General features: G+C 39.7%; 1 protein-coding gene across 1 annotated transcript; it reads right to left on the bottom strand.

Moving 5' to 3' along the window:
• Positions 1 to 11006: 11006 nt before the first annotated feature.
• LOC131235111 (GDSL esterase/lipase At5g62930) lies at positions 11007 to 19745 on the bottom strand. The gene is made up of 6 exons (XM_058232239.1): positions 19496 to 19745; positions 17874 to 17953; positions 13955 to 14095; positions 13546 to 13645; positions 12371 to 12533; positions 11007 to 11322 (listed from the first exon to the last, which is right to left on the bottom strand). The coding sequence occupies exons 1-6, from the start codon at positions 19527 to 19529 to the stop codon at positions 11022 to 11024; spliced, it is 819 nt and encodes a 272-aa protein (XP_058088222.1). The 5' UTR covers positions 19530 to 19745; the 3' UTR covers positions 11007 to 11021.
• Between the last annotated feature and the right edge of the window lie 1211 nt (positions 19746 to 20956).

Raw genomic sequence — 20956 nt, 5'->3', positions numbered from 1 at the left:
TCCAATCCCGTGCCGATGGATATAGCAATCTAGTGGGATTGAATGTAATCCACTGTCATACTCACCCCTGACATTGGTGACATTGGAAGGCGTGCAATCCACCCTAATACAGCCCACTCCCACCTAATCCCCGCCTCCAAACAGGCCCTTAATCATTTTAGGATGTGGATAAAAAATAAGCAGCTAAGATATTTGAAGTGGCCACACCACAAGAAACTGTGTAAATTAAGCTTTCACAAGTGGACTCATATTTAGTTAGAGGTGTACACTAGTTGAGCTGGGCATAGCTAGACTCAGCTTGGTCACCTACTAAGCCCGGCCAGCTTGAACTCGGCTTAGCACGGTCCCTGAGCTTGACTTGCTAGCTCAGCTTGGTTTGGTTTGCAGTTTGAGCCGAGTTCACATGTGCATCATTTTTACAAACACAAGGACTACACATTCAAAATTTCACTACATGTAAAACAGTAATAGAGGTTTTATAAGTATTTCATCAAACACTTTATAAGCAACATAAAAATCAAGGAAAAAAATGATATTTGTTTCGTGTCTATACCTTCCTTGCCATCGGCCACACTACGTTGAGTGATTTCATCAAACACTTAGTGAGCAACATTAATATCAAAGTAACCAAGTCACTGAATTGGTTCGATCTGAGTTCAATTTTAGCTGGGTTCGATCCGAGTCGAGTTGACCTCGGGCAAGCTCAATCTCGGTTCGAAATTATTTCGAGCTCAAAAAATTAGTTTAACTAAGCTCGAACTCAGTTTCAAACTGAGTCAAATCGAGCTTTTTTAAGTTGAGTTGAGCAAGCTAACCAGGCTGCCTCGATTCATGTACAGCCCTAGATTTAGTAGTGACTCATTCAACATCAACCTTCGTATCAAGGCAATGTTGAAAAAGCTAAGGGCTTGTTTGGGAGTGTGGATTTGGAACCCCCTGGATTCGGAACCTCCCGGAGCATGGATCAACTTTAATTCAAAAATACCTATGCATGGTATATTTATAGGGGTTTGAATTTAATTACTAAGTTAACTTTAATACCCCTAATTAGTGAGATATATAATTTTTGACATTATGGTTGTGATAAGCCCGCTGAAATATATGCTTTGCCTGAAAATTATAAAATTCCAAGTCTCAGATGGATCGCAAGCACAAGATCATGTCTAAGTGACTAACCAACGATTTTCAATTGTTAATTAATATGGACAATGTTTGGACGGTGCTAATTTACATGGACAATGTTTGGACGGTGTTAATCATCATTAGTGGGCCATGTGCACAGTAGAATGATAGTGTACAGTGACACACATGTTACACTTGGAGTGGTGTAATCCAAGCTATCATCGTGGATTGCAAACCCCCTCAAAGAGGGGATTAGAAACCCCTTGGTTTTTAAACCCCCGGTTACTTTATACTACCAAACAACTAAAGGCTTGTTTGGGAGCGTGGATTTGGAAACCCCTTGGATTGGCAATCTTCCCCGTGTGTTTGGTACCCTAAAGTGTGAATCAACTTTAATTCAAAAATACCTATGCATGGTATATTTATAGGGGTTCAAATTTATTTGCTAAATCAACTTTAATATCCCTAATTAGTGAGATATATAATTTTTGACACTCTGGTTGTGATAAGCCCGCTGAAATATATGCTTTACCTGAAAATGATAAAATTTCAAGTCTCGGATGGACCGCAAGCATGTTTGAGTGGCTAACCAATAATTTTTAATCGTTAATTAAATAGACAATGTTTGGATGGTGCTAAACAATGTTTGGACGGTGTTGATTTATATGGACAATGTTTGGACGGTGCTAATCATCATTAGTGGGTCATGTGCCCAATAGAATGATAGTGTACAGTGACACACATGTTACACCTGCAACTATTGAAATGATTTTAGGTGTAATCCAAGCTATCACAGTGGATTGCAAACCCCCTCAAAGAGGGGATTAGAAACCCCTAGATTTGAAACCCCCAATTACTTCATGCTGCCAAACAACCAAGGGCCTGTTTGGGAGCGTGGATTTGGAACCCCCTAGATTCGAAACCCCCAATATTGGAAACCCCCTGGATTGGCAATCCTCCTAGTGTGTCTGGCACCCTAGAGTGTGAATCAACTTTAAGTCAAAAACACATATGCATGGTATATTTATAGGGGTTTGAATTTAATTACTAAATCAACTTTAATATCCCTAATTAGTGAGATATATAATTTTTGACATTATGGTTGTGATAAGCCCGTTGAAAGATATGATTTGCCTGAAAATGATGAAATTCTAAGTCTCGGATGGACGGCAAGCACAAAATCATGTCTGAGTGACTAACCAATGATTTTTAATCGTTGATTAATATGGACAATATTTGGATGGTGCTGGACAATGTTTGGACGATGCTGATTTACATAGACAATGTTTGGACGATGCTGATCATCATTAGTAGGCCATGTGCCCAAAAGAATAATAATGTATAGTGACACACATGTTACACCTGCAACTATTGAAATGATTTTAGGTGTAATTGAAGCTCTCACCATGGATTGCAAACCCCCTCTTCGAATTAGAAACCCCCGATTACTTCACGCTGCCAAACAACAGAGGGAAATTGAAACCCCTCCAATCCCCTCCAATCCACGACCCCTAAGTGGCTTACCTTATCCATATTGCTTATCTATTTTGCTAACTCATTTCAAGGTACATCATTATGACGCCACATAGCTTTGATCTCCTTTGAACCGTTCGTACAACTTGGAGCTCGTTGGTGTCTTCACACGACCGTACCTACACCAGCTAGGTTGGTGGTGTGTTGTACACCAGTGACCAGCCAATCCACTCCCGGTCGGGATGGCCTGCCCAGCCCATCGCCACCCTTAGACGCAATGCAGATGGTCCACTAATCAATGATCCAGGTATTAACAATAAATGTGGATCTTTGGTCAAACCTTTTCATATGCCTGTGGCCCGCTTGCTGAGGAGCTTAGCCTAATTTTTTGGGCCGGGAGTGTACAAGTGGGCCTCCTGATGAGTAAGGGTCTAGGGTTACTAACCCTTTCGTCTCGTGGTGGGGACCATTGTAAAGGCCATGGTCTAAAAAAAAAACCACATAATTATCCTTACCATCCAATCTTGGACCAAAAATGCTAGGGTGATTCGCACACTAAAATAAGAACAAACTTATGTGCATAAGATCCACTCCATTCACAAAGTGTTACACGCCATTTACATTTTGTAGTATAATCCATAGCGTTAATCAAGTAGCTCATAATTTTAGTTGTAATTTGAGTCTACGCGTGCAAATTCCTTTCTCATTTTTCTTTATCTGTATTAAAAATTATTTTCGTATAGAAGTAACTCATCATTAGACGACGAATCCTACCCTCTAAATATAGCCCAATCTTTTTTACACATCGAGGAGGCGGTTCATTGAATAGGCAGCCAATCTCATTAGATCTCGATCATACATCACGTATCTGCATATCTTAGTGCTTGGGATCATAGTTGTTTGGTTTGAATTGAACCACAAATCACCCACATTCCAACCACTGAAAACTACGCGTTAATAGTTTTTAGCATGCCTGGTGGAACTACCACCGTAAAATAATACTAATGACAATAATAATAACTATTTGACTGTCAGAAATATACACTATACATCCCCCGTGCAAACAAAGCAACAAAAGTGTGGTCACCTAATAACCACATAAACCTGCTTTTTGGGGTCATCCCATCATAATGGTGGTACTCTGTGGGCTAATTGGATGGCACGCACACAACACAATAGACCCCATACTGACGGGTTGAATATCATTTGCACGTAGTTGAATAAGTTGAACGATCGTTAATACCCTTTACCAGCACGTGATACTTGTGGAAGAAGCTTTTCCTACAAACTTGGTAGAGGAAACGAATCTTACCATCAGATCTGCAAAACTTCCAATCTATGGTCCATCTACCATGGGCCCCACATCACTGACTGTCCAGATCACCAGACTGATGCGCTATGTATTCAAACTTTGTGGGAGAAGATTGGCTCTTGAGGTCTATTGCTTTGGCCATCCATGATGGCAGCAAGATCCTTACAGGCCCAGAGTTCAAAAACCAGGGTGTGATCCATCCCGTCCAATGGGCCCAGAGTTCAAAAACAACTCACCAAATGTTGCCTTTTTGTGGTTTAAAAAATAATTAAAAAATGAAAATTCAAATTTTCAAAATTTCGAGATTTTCCCGCCAAAATACCTTTTGAATTTTTTAAATTAAAAAGTGCGGTGTGTGTGCTTTGTCCCACATCGGAAATACAGAGAAAACTTTTGTGGTTTATATGAGATATTGAGAAAGGTATTTTTACTTGGAGCTTTTTTGGAAGAGATGAAACCTGGTTGCGTGTTCCAGTGCACGCACGCACGCGCCCACGTGCTCGAGCTCGGGCACGGGCGTGGGCGTGGGTGTGGGCAGTGTGGCTGTAGTGGCTGTAGTGGCGCTAGACGGCGCACTTTGCACTTCGCACGTGTCGCTCCCTCGCGACCTTACGCGAACCGGGGTTTTATAGGTGACTGAGAACGGTCGGATCTTAAATCCGAAACGTCCAGCCGTTTCTTAAACGGATAGCTACCTTAAAAGCCACAACGGTCCGAAAACGGACGGGCCAGGATGATCCAACGGTCAGATCTACAGATCTAATGACCAGAAACGTCTGAGATTAATGGACAACGGCCAGAAACGTTTTTCAAACGTTCTGGACCATTGAATACCACACAGCAACGGGTCTAAACCTGAGGCCTATATAAACTGGACCATTCCAGTCCGATTTCATCATCTCAACACACCATCTCCCCATCAAATCAGATACGGTCAATAGCTTCATATAAGAATACTTTGTCATCTCCATAGTAGAAGTCTGCCAGAATAAATCGACTGCGTTAAAATTGTTCCATAGTGGACCTATCGTGATTGCTGCACGCTGGATCCAGATAAGGCTTGTCTTATCCTGGAAGCAATTCGCCTGTAACCCATCAGCAGTTGATAAGGGGGCGAATCACGCTTTAAGGACAGCGTATTTTATACGTGATTCAGCCTAGTGATAATTTTATTTTATTATTTATTTTCGGTGTATCCAAAAATAGTTTTCCTAACAATCTTAAAGCGTGATTATGGACACCGAAAGTGTTGCATCAATCAAACTGATGAACCAGGATCTGATCCGATTGGACCGATTCGATGGTTCAAATTTCACTAGATGGCAGGACAAGCTGAAATTCCTGCTGACTGCGCTGAAGATCTTCTACATCTTGGACCCGACTCTCCAACCTCTGCCTGAAGCAAAAGACACTGACACTCCAAAACAGATCGCTGCTAGGATCAAGCGACAAGAAGATGAACTGCTGTGTCGTGGCCACATCCTCAATGCTCTCTCTGATCGATTGTACGATTTGTACACAGGGACCACATCAGCGAAAGAAATTTGGAGCGCACTAGAATACAAATACAAGGCTGAAGAGGAAGGTACACAGAAATTTCTAATTGCTAGGTATTTCGACTTCACGATGGTAGACAATCTACCGCTGCTTGCCCAAATCCAGGAACTGCAGCTTATTGTAAATAAAATAAAAGCCATAAAAATCGATCTTCCTGAATCCTTTCAAGTCGGAGCTATAATCGCAAAGTTGCCTCCGAGCTGGAAAGATTATAGGAAGAAACTACTGCATAAATCCGAAGAGTTCACCCTAGAACAAATCCAGGAGCATCTTCGTATTGAAGAAGAATCTCGTAACCGAGACAAAAAGGATGACGCTAATGGTGCATCCTCATCCAAGGTGAACGCAGTAGAAAAGACATCCCAGAATAATACCTATGAGAAAGCTGATTCCCTTAAACCTAACAAAGATCAAGGAAAATTCAAGAAAACCCAAAAGAAGAAAAACGGCAAACCTAAGGGAGCTTGCTATGCTGCGTAAGACCGGGCATTTCGCCCGAGTCTGTAGGGACCGAAAAAAACCTAAGAAAGAGGCCAATGCAGTAGACGATGAAATCGTAGCCATGGTCACAGAAGTGAACCTAGTTCAAGAGAAAATCCCTGGTTGGTGGTACGATACAGGTGCCACAGTCCATGTATGCAATGATCGATCTGCTTTCAAAACCTATGAAAATGAGACCAATGGTCAAGAGGTTCAAATGGGAAATGAAGGACGATCGAAAGTTGTAGGTAAAGGAATCGTGGAATTACTCTTTACCTCTGGAAAGAAGGTAATCCTGACTAACGTACTGCATGTCCCAGACATAAGGAGGAATCTTGTCTCAGGGGATCTCTTGAGCAAGCCTGGGATTAGGGTTGTGTTTGAATTAGGCAAGCTAATCTTGTCTAAGAATGGAAACTTTGTGGGTAAGGGATACACTTGTAATGGGATGATCAAACTCTCTTTAAATGAAAAGAATTCTTCTGCTTACATGATTGAGTCTGTAACGCTATGGCATGGTAGACTAGCCCATATTGGCTACAGTACCATAAAACTCATGGCTAAGAATGGCCTAATATCATACAATGATAGTGACAAAGATAAATGTGAAGTATGCATACGGTCTAAAATAATAAAGAAACCATTCCCTAGCGTTGAGAGATCCTCTCAAATATTAGACCTAGTGCATACTGACATATGTGAACTAAACGGCGTTCTTACCCGTGGAGGTAAAAGGTACTTTATAACATTTATAGATGATTGTTCAAGATATGTATATATATATCTGTTAAAATCGAAAGATGAAGCATTTAATGCATTCAAAATCTATAAAGTTGAAGTAGAAAATCAATTAGATAAAAATATTAAAATCCTTCGTAGTGATCGAGGAGGAGAATATTTCTCTAATGAATTTTCTAACTATTGTGAAGAACACGGCATAATACATCAGTGCACAGCACCTTATACACCACAACAAAATGATGTAGCAGAGAGAAAAAATAGGACGTTAGTAGAAATTGTCAACTCAATGCTAATACAAGCACAGTTACCATTAAACCTATGAGGAGAAGCGCTGTTAGCCGCATGTCATGTTTTAAACCGAATTCCTTCTAAGAAAATCAAGACCTCTCCATACGAAATATGGAAAGGAAGAAAACCAAACATAGGGTATCTTAGAGTGTGGGGGTGTCTTGCATATTGCAAAACTCCAGAACCTAAAAGAACTAAATTAGGACCAAGAGCTATCAAGTGCATCCTTGTAGGATATGCACAACATAGTAAGGCCTACAGACTTCTAGACTTAGACTCCAATGTAATCATAGAGTCTAGAGATGTAGAGTTCTTTAAGAATTCTGTATTCACGGAGAAAAAGAATACTGAGATTCAATCTCCTAATGAAAATATAAAAGAACTACAAATAGAAGAGAAAACTCCTAGTGAACCTCGTAGGAGTCAAAGAGCAAGAGTAGAAAAGAGTCTTGATCCTGATCAAATAGACTCTCAACGACTCTCTTTTCATCTAGTAGAGGGTGATAGAGAGAATGTGATTAGGAAAATACCTATGGTTTTGACTATAGAAGATGAACCTAAAACCTTTAGTGAAGCTATGTCTTCAAGAGACTCCGCTTTTTAGAAAGAATCCATTAATGATGAAATGGATTCTATAACATCAAACCAAACATAGGAATTGGTAGATCTACCTCCAGGTTCTAAACCAATAGGTTGTAAGTGGATATTTAAGAAAAAATATCACACAGATGGTACAATTCAAACTTTTAAAGCAAGATTAGTTGCTAAGGGTTTTCGACAGAAAGATGGAATTGATTATTTTGACACTTATTCACCAGTAGCTCGAATAACATCGATTAGGATCTTATTCGCTCTTGCTTCCATACATCATCTTCATATCCATCAAATGGATGTGAAGACAGCATTCCTGAATGGTGATCTCGATGAGGAGGTTTACATGGAGCAACCAGAAGGGTTTGTTCTACCAGGAAATGAAAGAAAAGTATGTAGACTTGTTAAGTCTTTGTATGGATTAAAACAAGCACCAAAACAGTGGCATAATAAATATGATTCTAAAGTTCTGTCTTATGGTTTTGAACACAATATTGCTGATAAATGCATATATTCAAAAGTATATAATGATTATGTTATAATCATATGCTTGTATGTAGATGATATGTTAATAATCAGTAATAAAATGGAAGGGTTAACTGAAACTAAGAAGTTTCTCTCTTCAGTTTTCAAAATGAAAGATCTTGGACAAGTGGATACCATATTAGGTATCAAAGTTAAAAAACATAGTGGGGGTTTTACATTATGCCAGTCTCATTATATTAAGAAAATAATAAATAAGTTTAATCACTTGAAAATTAAAGAGGCAAAGACCCCGTTTGATCCAAGTATCAAGTTAAAAGAAAATAATGGAAGAGCAGTTGCACAATTAGAGTATGCTAGTGCTATAGGTAGTCTTATGTATGCGATGCAATGCACAAGACCGGATATAGCATACGCTGTGAGTAAACTAAGTAGGTTTACAAGTAATCCAAGTGTTGAACACTGGAAAGCAATTAGTAGAGTTCTAGGTTATCTTAAAGAAACCAAAGAACTAGGGCTATTTTACTCAGAATTTCCAGCAGTGTTGGAAGGATATACCGATGCAAGTTGGATATCGAGTGCAGGGGACAACAAGTCCACTACTGGGTGGATATTCACCCTAGGAGGTGCAGATATATCTTGAGGATCCAAGAAACAAACTTGCATAACGCACTCAACTATGGAATCTGAGTTCATAGCTTTAGCTGCTACAGGCAAAGAGGCTGAGTGGTTAAGGGATCTTCTTTTAGAAATTCCATTTTATGCGAAGCCTATACCGGCTGTTTCACTTCATTGTGATAGTGAAGTCACTCTAGCTAGAGCCTATAGTGGTACCTATAATGGGAAGTCCAGGCACATAAGTTTGCGACATGACTATGTAAGACAATTGATTCAAGATGGAATCATTGCGATTTCATATGTAAAATCAAGTAATAACTTAGGTGATCCTTTTACTAAACCTCTAACGAGAGAGGTAGTAAGGACAACATCTAGAGGGATGGGATTGAAACTCTTTACTTAAAATTTCACCAGTGAAAGAAACCCAACCCTAAATTAGAAAATCTCTAAATATTGGGTTTAATGGGTAATAACAATTCATTGACAAGTGAAAAGTTTCAGCACTAAATAAATTGATAACCTCATCCAGGATGATAGTGCTGGCCGTTATAAAGAGGGATGAGTATTGAACTCTTAATGAAATCCAGTCAAACAAAACAAGTGTTTTAAACGGAAACACTGGAAGGATTTCACCTATATGAACGTAGAAGTGGTGCCGCTTCTCATAAGACTTAGAGTTATCTCGGGATCGTTCATGAAACAGGATAAGCACATGGCCATTAAAAGTGCTAAGCGAGATTATAAAGGAACACCTAACGCATAAGTTATTATGTGTGTAGTATTTTCGGTTATATCATAAAGGAATAACTGGTTCAATGCTACGGCAACCAGAAATTTCGAAATAACTTTAAAATGCTTACACTAAGGAAAGATTCAAATCGCAAGATATCTTTCTTTATACATAATAACTGTTATTCTGGCAGAATTTTTTCATTATTTTAAAAACCAGTGGGGGATTGTTGCCTTTTTGTGGTTTAAAAAATAATTAAAAAATGAAATTTCAAAATTTCAAAATTTCGGGATTTTCCCTCCAAAATACCTTTTGAATTTTTTAAATTAAAAAGTGCGGTGTGTGTGCTTTGTCCCACATCGGAAATACAGAGAAAACTTTTGTGGTTTAAATGAGATGTTGAGAAGGGTATTCTTACTTGGAGCTTTTTTGGAAGAGATGAAACCTGGTTGCAAGCACGTGCGCGCGAGCTCGCGCTCGGGCTCGGGCACCGGCGTGGGCGTGGGCGTGGGCGTGGGCAGTGAGGCAGTGAGGTAGTGTGGCTGTAGTGGCGCTAGATGGCGCACTTTGCACTTCGTACGTGCGCATCGTGTCGCAGAGTGGTCGCTCCCTCGCGACCTTGCGCGAACTCGGTGTGATCGCGGTGCGATGGGTCTGGTCAGAGCCTTAGGGCGGTGTGGATCTGAAATGTTGGAAATGAGCCTGGGTTTTATAGGTGACTGAGAACGGTCGGATCTTAAATCCGAAACGTCCAGCCGTTTCTTAAACGGATAGCTACCTTAAAAGCCACAACGGTCCGAAAACGGACGGGCCAGGATGATCCAACGGTCAGATCTACAGATCTAATGACCAGAAACGTCTGAGATTAATGGACAACGGCCAGAAACGCTTTTCAAACGTTCTGGACTATTGAATACCACACAGTAACGGGTCTAAACCTGAGGCCTATATAAACTGGACCATTCCAGTCCGATTTCATCATCTCAACACACCATCTCCCCATCAAATCAGATACGGTCAATAGCTTCATATAAGAATACTTTGTCATCTCCATAGTAGAAGTCTGCCAGAATAAATCGACTGCGTTAAAATTGTTCCATAGTGGACCTATCGTGATTGCTGCACGCTGGATCCAGATAAGGCTTGTCTTATCCTGGAAGCAATTCGCCTGTAACCCATCAGCAGTTGATAAGGGGGTGAATCACGCTTTAAGGACAGCGTATTTTATACGTGATTCAGCCTAGTGATAATTTTATTTTATTATTTATTTTCGGTGTATCCAAAAATAGTTTTCCTAACACCAAATGATCATAGCACTACTACAACCATCCACTTTATTAATATGGTGGGGGCCACCTTGCCCCCTGCCTATTTGAGGCAATATTTCATCAGAATGTTATTGATTATGGCATGGGTGGAAACAGATGACCGCCTGCATGCTAACTAGTTATGCAGGCTGTTCTTTCTCGCCAGCATGCCACTTGTGTAGGACATCCAAACCATGCAAAAGGTCGGCCCCACCATGAAGATTGCTCATCCCGAAAATCATGTGATCCACTTCTCCAAACCGAAAGATGAGTGGAACAGATTATATAACTCCCTTCTTCAATCAGGCCGTTGTTCTATTTATGCAAGTTGAAGGTCATCAAAAGAAGGCCATTGGCCATTGTCTTCAAGGCAAGCTTCCACTCGAAAGAATGGAAAGAAAGAAACAAAGCAATGAAAACGGAGGAGAACCTCATTCAAGATTTTACATTCCGATCTCAGCAGCCGTTGGAACGCCTTGGCTGGATTCTCTGCATCTATTTCAAAATGGTGGGGGAAGTCATATGGCATCTCTGGCCCACAGAGGCAAGCTTCATTGAATACTCTCACCACTTCTCTGTGGACTACAGCATTGCCTTCTTCAGTCAGATGCAAGCCATCACTGTATTTATTATATAAAAAAAAAAGTTCAGCAATACAACAAAAGAAAGGAATTATGCCACCATTAGTTTTGCTTCAGAAGCCTTAACAGTTTCACTCCTTCCTCACCTTAAAGACTATATCTTGTGCGCGCGCGCGCGCATGCACGTGTTTCGGGATCTTTTCTCAGTTTCTTCCTGTTTGTGTGTTTCAGTGAGGGCAGGTTTGGATGCACTATCGAATTGAATTGCGATCATTTGACAAATTGTAATTGCTTAAGTGTTCATATTGAAGGTCTGAGCTCAAAATTGCAATTACAGTACTTTCAAATGGAACTTGCACGAAGTGCATCTTCAATTTGGGATAATTTCTTTTTCCACCTGATAAAACTAACTGTTCGCATCTCAGCTCACTTGTGCATCCAATCATGCCGAAACATGTCTTAACTTTTTCTTTTTCATTTCATTGAAAAAAAGAAAAGAAAAGAAAAGAGAATGAATTCATGAATGGGGCTCTGCACATGGGCCCCACTTGCCCAAACTTTATTCTGATTGGACCGACCAAAAAACCATAGGCAACAGTCCACACCCAATGCCTAGAAATCCATTGGTTGGACAGGATTGTCTAGTGACCATATTTTTCTGCCATGTGATCCATAGTGGGGCCCTCCAAGCAGATGATCAACAGTAGTCAATGTGGGTCCCAGCTGCCCGATATGGGTGGGTCCCTTTTCTAACGGTCAGCTAATTTATCATCCAAAGGACCATCAATGAACAAATCATGAAGAACGGCATTCTGTTGAATTGGGAGAGTATAGTTGCTTCCAATTCAGCATAGCAGAAGAGCATAATACCGAGAGTATAAAAAAGGGGCATATGTATAAAAAGAGGGGGTGTAAATATGCATTTTCTGTGACCCTTCTTCCCCAACTACTGAAAAATAATGATCCTGCTAGCCCCAATTCGATTTCAAAGCAACATCATGGAAAGGAAAGGAAAGAGTGGGACTCTGTTTGGAAAAAGAAGAAGAAGAAGAAGAAGAAGAAGAAGAAGAAAGGACCCATATATAACCTCAGGAATTTTTTCTGCCACCCCACAGTCTCCTGCATCTTGGACCATAAATCAACAGATGGAAGGACCAGTTCTTTAGCTACCTCAACACATTGCTTTGCATAGACACCAGCCATCTCATTCGTCCGTTCTGGCAGTTCAGCGGCTTGCTCACCATAATGATCTGCAATTCAATCGATAAAAAACGATACAAATATGCAAAAGAGAAAATGGCAAAAGAAAAAAAAAAAAAAGACAATTAAAGGTATGCAATTCACTACAACAAAAGAAAACGAATTCACTCATTCTTTAGATTCTCCTTCGATGAGAAAATGGTGAATCTTTACCCTTGCATGGAGGTTTGTGAAGCCTGCACGTATGTATAAGGTAGCTTATGTGCATGCTACCGTATACACATGTATAGTTCATTAATTAATAATATATGAGCCTAGCCCTAGTTGCAACCCAACCCAACCCAACTCAACTCAAGATGGGCTAGGGTTGGGGATTTGGTAAATTGGTATAGGCTCAAGTTGGGAAGCTTGGGCTGGGACTTGGGTTGGGCCATAGGTTGACCTAGTTTGATGGTGGGTTGGGCTCAAGTTGAACTTCATGCTGACCCAATCCACCCAAGTTGTAACCCTAGTGCAAGCATGGTATACGTGCATTGCAACCAAACCATTAGAATAGTCACAGAGCTTAAAAAAACTTGCCCAAACTTTTAAAATCCATCCATTCATGTTTTTCGAATTGTGTGGCCCACCAGTTGATGCAATTGACCTTATTTTTTCCTTCTTAGAATTCAAAGAAAAAAAGAGATGTGACCCACCTGCTGGATAGGTTGAATCTCATGTCAGTGTGCCATGGTGGCACAGGTCGTGATTTGCAAATGAGAAGCCTTATACATGCATGTGAGCTCAGCAAGCTCTCTTATGTCATGAAAACAATGACCATCTGTGATTTTTGGAGATAATCACCCTTTTTTCCCTTTGTATTCAATAAGATTGGTGTATATGGTATTGGATGTTTCTGACTTCATAACATCAAATACCGCAACATATTTCACTTGGGTCCTTTTCACCCAACCTAGGTATGGGTCTATTTATAAAAACCAGGCCATTTTTCAAATGCAATGATTTCCCAGATTTATTCGTGAATAATGTGGCATGCCATTGGTCGCCAACTGGTCATGGAACTGAAATGGGGAAAAGTGTCAAACCGTGCATATTCCTTTCGCCCGTTTTCATCAACTGGGGGTGGAGTAATCAGCACCACCAACATGGTACGGGAGCATTCCTGCGAGTACACACTTTTAAAATTTGATGGAGATGAAACTAAAATAGAAAATGCTAATGAATATTGAGGAAAAATATGAAATAAAAGAGCAGCTAAATCAGAAAAGTAAGCATAAACACAAACAATCAGAAATCACTTGTAATATTTTATACGAGTTGGAATGCAGCAATCAACTGATCAGATATATCCGACAGAATGGGTGTATTGACAAAAGCCAAGAACATAAATACAAAAACAATGAAATCAGAAGAATCATATTGAAGGGAAGAGTATCAGTAATTTGGAGTGATGATGAACTGTAATGTGAACCTTCAGCTGACGAACAATTTTTCTAAGGTTGTCCTTGTACTCTTCAACAGGCACGTGTAGTCGTTCATAGGTCCTCCCCAAAAGGGCTGCATCATTAGCACCGAAGAAAATTGTTACAGCAACAGGCGGTTTTGTGCAGCTCTGCAAAAGAAAAGATACAAGAGACTCCTTGAAGCACTTTACAATGAAATGAAGATGAGTTGTGCAGTTTTTTACCATGAAAGTAGAGATTTTCCATAAACTACAATGTGCTTTGTCAATGAACCGCCATTAAAAAGATGTTGCCTTTTTGTTGCCTATTTTGGATCAAAATGGAACTCTTTGAGATGAAATGAGTGTAACTTTGAAACATGCATTGGCATCAGACAGGGACATGAGGAGATATGTTATTATTTAAATACTGGTTTAGAAAAGAAAGTGTACAACAAACATTTAAATGAATAGGAATACAATAAATCTTGTGGTAGATTATGCTTCTTCTTTTTCTTTTTTCTTTTTTCTTTTTTAAATTTGATGATTTTATTGAGCAAAGGCCGAAGCCTAAAGAATTACAAAGAAGAAAACACAAAGGAAAATACAATCTACCGATCTATCCAGCTATCAGGAAAATGAGCCAAAGCAAAAGCCTTTCATTCAATCGTCCATTCCATAACATGCACTTTAGCCAAATTGAAAACCTACAATATTTCTCCTTTCTGATTCCTGAAACAACGATTATTTCTTTCCAACCAAAGAAACCATAATTCGACTAGTAAACAAAGATGCCAAACTTTCTTTCCTTTACCTCCACCGTGCCAAGACAAGAAGAAAGACTCAATGGACCCCGGCAAAACCCATTCAATATCAAACAAGATAAAGAAGCCCTCCCACATCTCTCTTGCGAATAACAATGGACGAAGAGATGATCAACCAATTCCTCATTCTGATAGCGCATTAAGCACATATTTGGAAGCATCATCTTCCTCTAGCTTGGCTTGCGGGCAGAAATGAAGTAGTAGATTATGTTTAATACCAAAATAAAGTAAAAAAGATATATCCTGCATTTGGGTCATTGTGTGTCCAACGCTACAATTTTGTTAGACAATTACCTTTGTCATGTCAGATTAAATAGGATGAACAAATACAAATCAGTAATTCAGAAATTTAAAATAATAATACTAATAATAATAATCAGTATAAACTATGAAACTTTGAAGAGATCAGTCAAGAGAACAAGGACATTTCTAGGAGGGAATTGATATCAGCACTCGCCCAAACTCCCAAAAGACACCCTTTTCTTCTTGTGGTGTGTATATATATATAAACAATAATGCAATTTGGTATTACTGTAACCCTGTATTACCAGAAGTAAAAAAGGTGGGTGTAAATGTGGCCTCCACATTGCTATAACTCATTGTAATCAGTGTTTTCAGTATCGATAGTATTAGCCGATGCTAATGGTATCGGACATCTCTGATATGAAACCAGAGAACCATAAAATTTCTTGGTATAGCCGACTATATCTCATCGTATTTGATGAAACCGCGAAATATCATGAGACATCATCAGAATTTCTTTATAAAGTTCCCCGGTATTATCAACACGTGATGTGTGTTGGCAATATCGAGGCAGCACATGGGAGGTGAAAAAACTGCAATTTTTGAAAAATAAAATAAAAAACTATTTTTCCAGGGATTTTTTAGGGAATCTCTTGGTAGGATGTAGTTGCCACAAATGTATTTTGCTTCTCTTTTTTGGTTTTTGGATGTACTTTTTGTGTTTTGGTATTTTTATTGTATGAATTTTTTTTTATATAATTGCATCAGTTTTGTCAGATAATTCATAGTTTAGGACCCCCTGCAGAGTAAACTTATCATGCATTCTTGTTTTTTTTGTAATATTTTGAGTTCTAAGTGTGTAATCATGTCTCTTTTAACAACCCGTGAAGTTTCATTAAAATTCCCATCATTTTTTCAATGTTTCCATCAAACAGAGATACATTCCCCAATACATGTGATATTTCCTATTACGGGGAAACCTGAATAAGGACAATCAGTGTCGTCCTGAACCATTCGAATCAGTTATAAGGCATTGGAAGAGGAACATTGCGTTAAGTGCGAGCCAACCTCTGAGTTGCGACTACGGGTTGGCCGAGGCGAGCCCTCGTCCTCGTTCTCGTCCTTATCTAAAAATGACGGCAGTCAATGAACTCCGACCCTGAGCGTCCCGACGGTAAACTCTAACTACTATTACTCAGTCTCGGGCCTAGGCAAGACGAGGCCGAGCCTAGACCGTGATACTCCGAGTACTGAGTCTGGGTACTATCCTAAATGCGGACGTGATCGAAGATCTCGCCCGAGGATACGCACCCTTAAGACACGATACATTGCACGATCCAAAGATTACGGATAATATCTCCACGATTGCAATATCTATCTAATTGAGTAAATCGTGCCGAGATGTACGGACATGATCCATTCGACCCACAAGTATAAATACCAGCGAACTCCATTAGAATAGGTATGCAAGATCTAGCACTCTCTCTTTACATTACACGACTTATACCTAGATTCCCCAGCCTGACTTAGGCATCGGAAGGTCCCTTGTTTAAGTCAGGGTCTCCTTTGCTCACTTTTCTGTGCAGGACCAGGGTACGTTTTGAGTTCTCAACATTGAGTGGAGGGTGATCCAAATATTGACCTCAACATTTCCCATGTGAAACCGATATGCTTCCATATCTCACGGGTGTGATACCTGCATCAATTCCGATACTGAAAACACTAAGGGCCCGTTTGGCTGGTCGGATTGGAAGGGATTGGATGGTATTGGAAGGGGTTGGAAGTTAAATCCCGGGATTGGCAGGCGTGCCAAACAGAGTCGGTGATCTGATCCCAATCCCATGGATCTTAAGACAATCCACTGACAACACCATCATTACATTTAAATCCCATCCAATCCACCCTAATCCGTTTAAATTTGCCTGGGACGTGTTTGGTTTGAGGGATTGGAAGGGATGGAAAGGTTTAATCCCAGGATTGCTCGGGCGTGCCAAACAGACTAGATATAACAATTCAGGGATATAGCAATCCCTTGGATCTCAAGACAATCCACTGACAACACCATCGTTACCTAGAAATCCATGCCATCCACCTTAATACCATTCAATCCCTTCCAGTCCACCCGGCCAAACGGGCCCTAAGTGTGATACAATTGAAGGTGAAAATCATGTCCTGACCCCAAGACCCAGAGTCATCTAATTTTAGTCCCAGTAAGAATAGCTTACTTAACAAAGCAAGAGAAAGAGGTTATGAGGGAAAATTGCATGGTTTCTGTAATTGATCACAGATCTTTTTATCGGGTGTCTTTTATAGCAATTAGCTTTATTGTAGAAAGATTAAGATTCATGGAATGAAAGATGTCTTCTGTTAGTGTTCAGAATCTGACACTTGTGTAGAGATGAATGATTGAATCATTGAAGTCATTGTCCCCTTACAAATTTGAATCAAGCTTATAGCTGATGTCATCTGAAAATCATCAGCTGGTTTTAAAAGCAATGCTCCATCTCCTTGGCATCTCTTTCCAAATTGTTAATAAAATTTTCATCTGCTCCAAATTGGATGATCGCAGACAATTAAATAAGGGGCAGCGAAATGGACAGTAAGATCATTTTTGCTCTTACCGTCCATTTTGCATGCAGTAATTGCATGCCTGTGAATATTCAATCACGGTTACTTCTTGAGTATTGTGGATCTTTTTTATCATAGGTAGGCCCAGTTGGGTCCCACATATGGACCATAGCTCCTATTTTCTATACCAATACCCCATGCAAATATATTGTAATGATCGACAATGCACTTTATCAAAATAGCATAAATGTGTGTACCATCAAAATGGGCGTGTCAATATCAGCTCCCAAATGCAAACGCGATGCAAATCTTACCAAAGGAAAAAGCTGATTTAGTAAGAACAAAGCCCATCTGGTGTTGTATCCATCATACCCACGAACCATTACATCAGCCTGCAAATACGAAAAAAAAAAAAAAAAACTTGTTAAAATCTTAAAATAAGTCCTTAATAGGAAGGAGGTGGCATGGCATGGGGACTGCGGGTACACTAGGAAAGTGAAGATGGAAGATGGCTTTAATGGCGTTGCTGTGGGCGATTTGGTTGGAACGCAATAATGATACTTTCAAAAACAAAGAGCACGCAGCTTTGTCAGTTCTTAGTCGGGTTTTGTTGTCTATTTCAGATTGCTTTTCCATGAATCCAGTGTAAGGGGCTCAGGTCGTTTCCCGAATGAGTGAGGTTTCGGCTTCTGTAGTGTGTAGGGTGGGATTTTGTATATTCTTGTGGGTTTTGTAAATTCTTGTTCTTGTGCAGCTTTGCTCTTTCTGTTTTTGCCTTTTAATAATATTGCTATCATCTTTCAAAAAATAGGAAGGATACTAGATGAGATTTGCATTCGAATTTCACTTTTAGGTTTAGATTGAGAACGGAGTAGTTTCTTGTTTAGGGTACGAGGTATGAATTGTTGGAAACTCCACTTATAGTTTCGGAAGATTGTTCATGTTTAGGGACCCCTATTTATAGTTTAGGAAACTCCACTTACGCACCTCTTTGAAAAATTTCGAAAATCGCATCAAATTTACGCAGTCCGCATAAAATCTGTGCAAAATTTGTGTAACCCTCGACTAGTTGAGCCAGGGCTTTGCCTAGTCAAAGGACCCCTTCGACCAGTCGAGTCTGACCTTCGACTGGTCGAGCAGCCCGGACACACAAAAGCTATGCTTGCTAGATTTCGAGTCAAGTGGGCCTCAACCGATCAAGTGAACCCTCGACCGGTCGAATGGCTCAGAACATTGAAGACATCAATGTTTAACAACATGAATGCATTTAATTACATATGCATTGAATTACTTGCTTATTTTATCCAACGCTACAAGTATAAATGGAAGCAAAGGAATAAAGAAGAGGTGTCAAAAACTTTTCCAAACTCAATGCTTGCTTTAGGAGGAAGATCATCCTCGGAATGGACCGAACAATAATATTTACTATTTTACTATGTATTTCATCTTGACTCGCAAGATCTTATCATTTGGTTACATGTTTACATTTTCCAAAGTTTAGCGGTGATGGTCCAACCCATTGGATAAATACTTGACAGGCGGATGGTTAAATGACGTGACCGAGTAATGACGAAGGTCTTGGTTCACTGGACCAGCTTGCCAAAAAAGGACATCATGTGGGAGGCACACCATCAGTTCTGCAAATGCTTCCCAAATTTCCAAATGAGATTTGTTTTTGAATTTGAATTTTATATTTAGATTGGAATGGAATTAGTTTCTTATTGGGCAGTGATTCAACGAGCAGCCCCTCATATTCCATTCATATGGTTGGGTGCACGCGAATCGAAATTCGTACAAATCAGCCGCAGATTTCAATGGGGTTTTCTAAATAACTAACGAAAATTCGAAACTCGTACAAATGAGTGGAAATTCTGAGTTGGGTATTCTACAATAACCATAAAAATTATATAAATAAAAGGGAAAAAAAAAAAACCCTTTCGAGAGTAGGTGTCAACAAGAGCAGCCCCCATCCACCCGGCCTGAAAGATTGCTCGGTGATTGAATCTCCGAATAATATGATCTGCGGTCTCATTTTCTCTGCTCTTGGTTTCTTTTCTTTCTTTTTTTTACCAATGAAATTGTGCTTTTTTTCTATTGGAAGGAAAAATGTACTTTTGCTTTTGAAGATAAGAGAGCAAAAATACAGTACTGCTGCCTTATCAAGAAACCATGCATATGAGGGACGCAGATTTCATGTACTTTTGCTTTTGAAGATAAGAGAGCAAAAATACAGTACTGCTGCCTTCGCAAGAAACCATGCAATAGAGGGACGCGGATTTCTTGCGACAGCAAACCATGCACAAGAGGGACGCGGATTTCCTCTTTCTGCACTAGGAACCAAGGTGGGGCCCACCCTGATGTTTATGAGAAATCCATACCGTTCATCCCTTTTTTGAATTCATTTTAGCGTGAGATACCAAAACTGAGCAGGATCCAAGACTCAAATTATCCGTATTAAAGGAAAATGTAGTTAGGGAAATTCCTACCATTGAAACCTTCCTGGGGTCGACAGTGATGTTTACATGCCATCCATACCATTCATAACGTCATTCCTACTGAGTTGAACTGAAAACACAAATATTAACATGATTCAATACTTCTGTAGCCCATGAATATTTCAACCATGGTTGTTCAATCATCACTTTTTTGGCTCATTCGAGTATTGGATCCGGCTCATTTTTGGCCTATGTCCTAAAATGAACTCACAAAACGGATGGACGGAGTGGATTTTTCACAAACATCACAGTAGGCCCCACCTAAGTTCCAGTGCAGGAACTCCCTGCCAAAGGCTTTCGCAGGAAATCCGCGGCCGCAAAGGAATATGGTTTTAAGACTGAGTGCGTTTATGCCTGTATACCTGAGTGCGTTTTGCACCTTGGATTTGGGGTGAAGGGGCGTGCTTCAAATCCAAATGGCTGCTTTTTTATGTTTGGAAAATATTTTAAAGTATTTCAAATCTACTTTTTATTTTTTTTGTTGTATTTTGAAAAGTCAGGAAAATATGAAATTTTGGTGTAATCCATAAGAGTTGTCTATTTTGCCTTCTCTTTAAATACAGGAGAGTCCGTTGAAAAAAGTACAGAAATTATATTTTCTGTAAAAGATGAAAATCGAAAAACCAAAATGATCTGAAAATCAAGACAGGCTTAAGCAGGTTTGGAACACTGTCCTTAAAGCATTAGTTGCCCCTACTCAAGTAAATTAAGTATATTGAAAATGTTATAGGCAAATTGCTTCTAGGATACGACGAGCTTGGTATGGGTCTGCGTTGAGCAAATACGAAGACCCACTAATAGAACTCTGTTACACAATGTCTAGAAGAAATAAAAGGAAAAATCCCAATAAAGAAAAAAGAAGAAGAAGTGTGAATTAGACCACTGCATTGGTTTGTTCTTCA

This window comes from Magnolia sinica, chromosome 19 (assembly GCF_029962835.1).
Source record: "Magnolia sinica isolate HGM2019 chromosome 19, MsV1, whole genome shotgun sequence".
NCBI lineage: Eukaryota > Viridiplantae > Streptophyta > Magnoliopsida > Magnoliales > Magnoliaceae > Magnolia > Magnolia sinica.
Note: the sequence above shows the minus strand (reverse complement) of the source record. Positions and strands in the feature narration are given on the sequence as shown.

Bases quoted from the DNA above. Each gene is read 5' to 3' on its own strand.
- LOC131235111 (XM_058232239.1), bottom strand. From the start codon at position 19,529: ATGGGGGCTGCTCTTGTTGACACCTACTCTCGAA. The intron at 14,096-17,873 runs GTAAGATTTGCA...TTTCTTTTGCAG, and splicing joins TAAATCAGCTTTTTCCTTTG to AGCTGCACAAAACCGCCTGT. The intron at 11,323-12,370 runs GTTATATATGGG...TAATAAATACAG, and splicing joins TGGCAGAAAAAATTCCTGAG to TGATGGCTTGCATCTGACTG.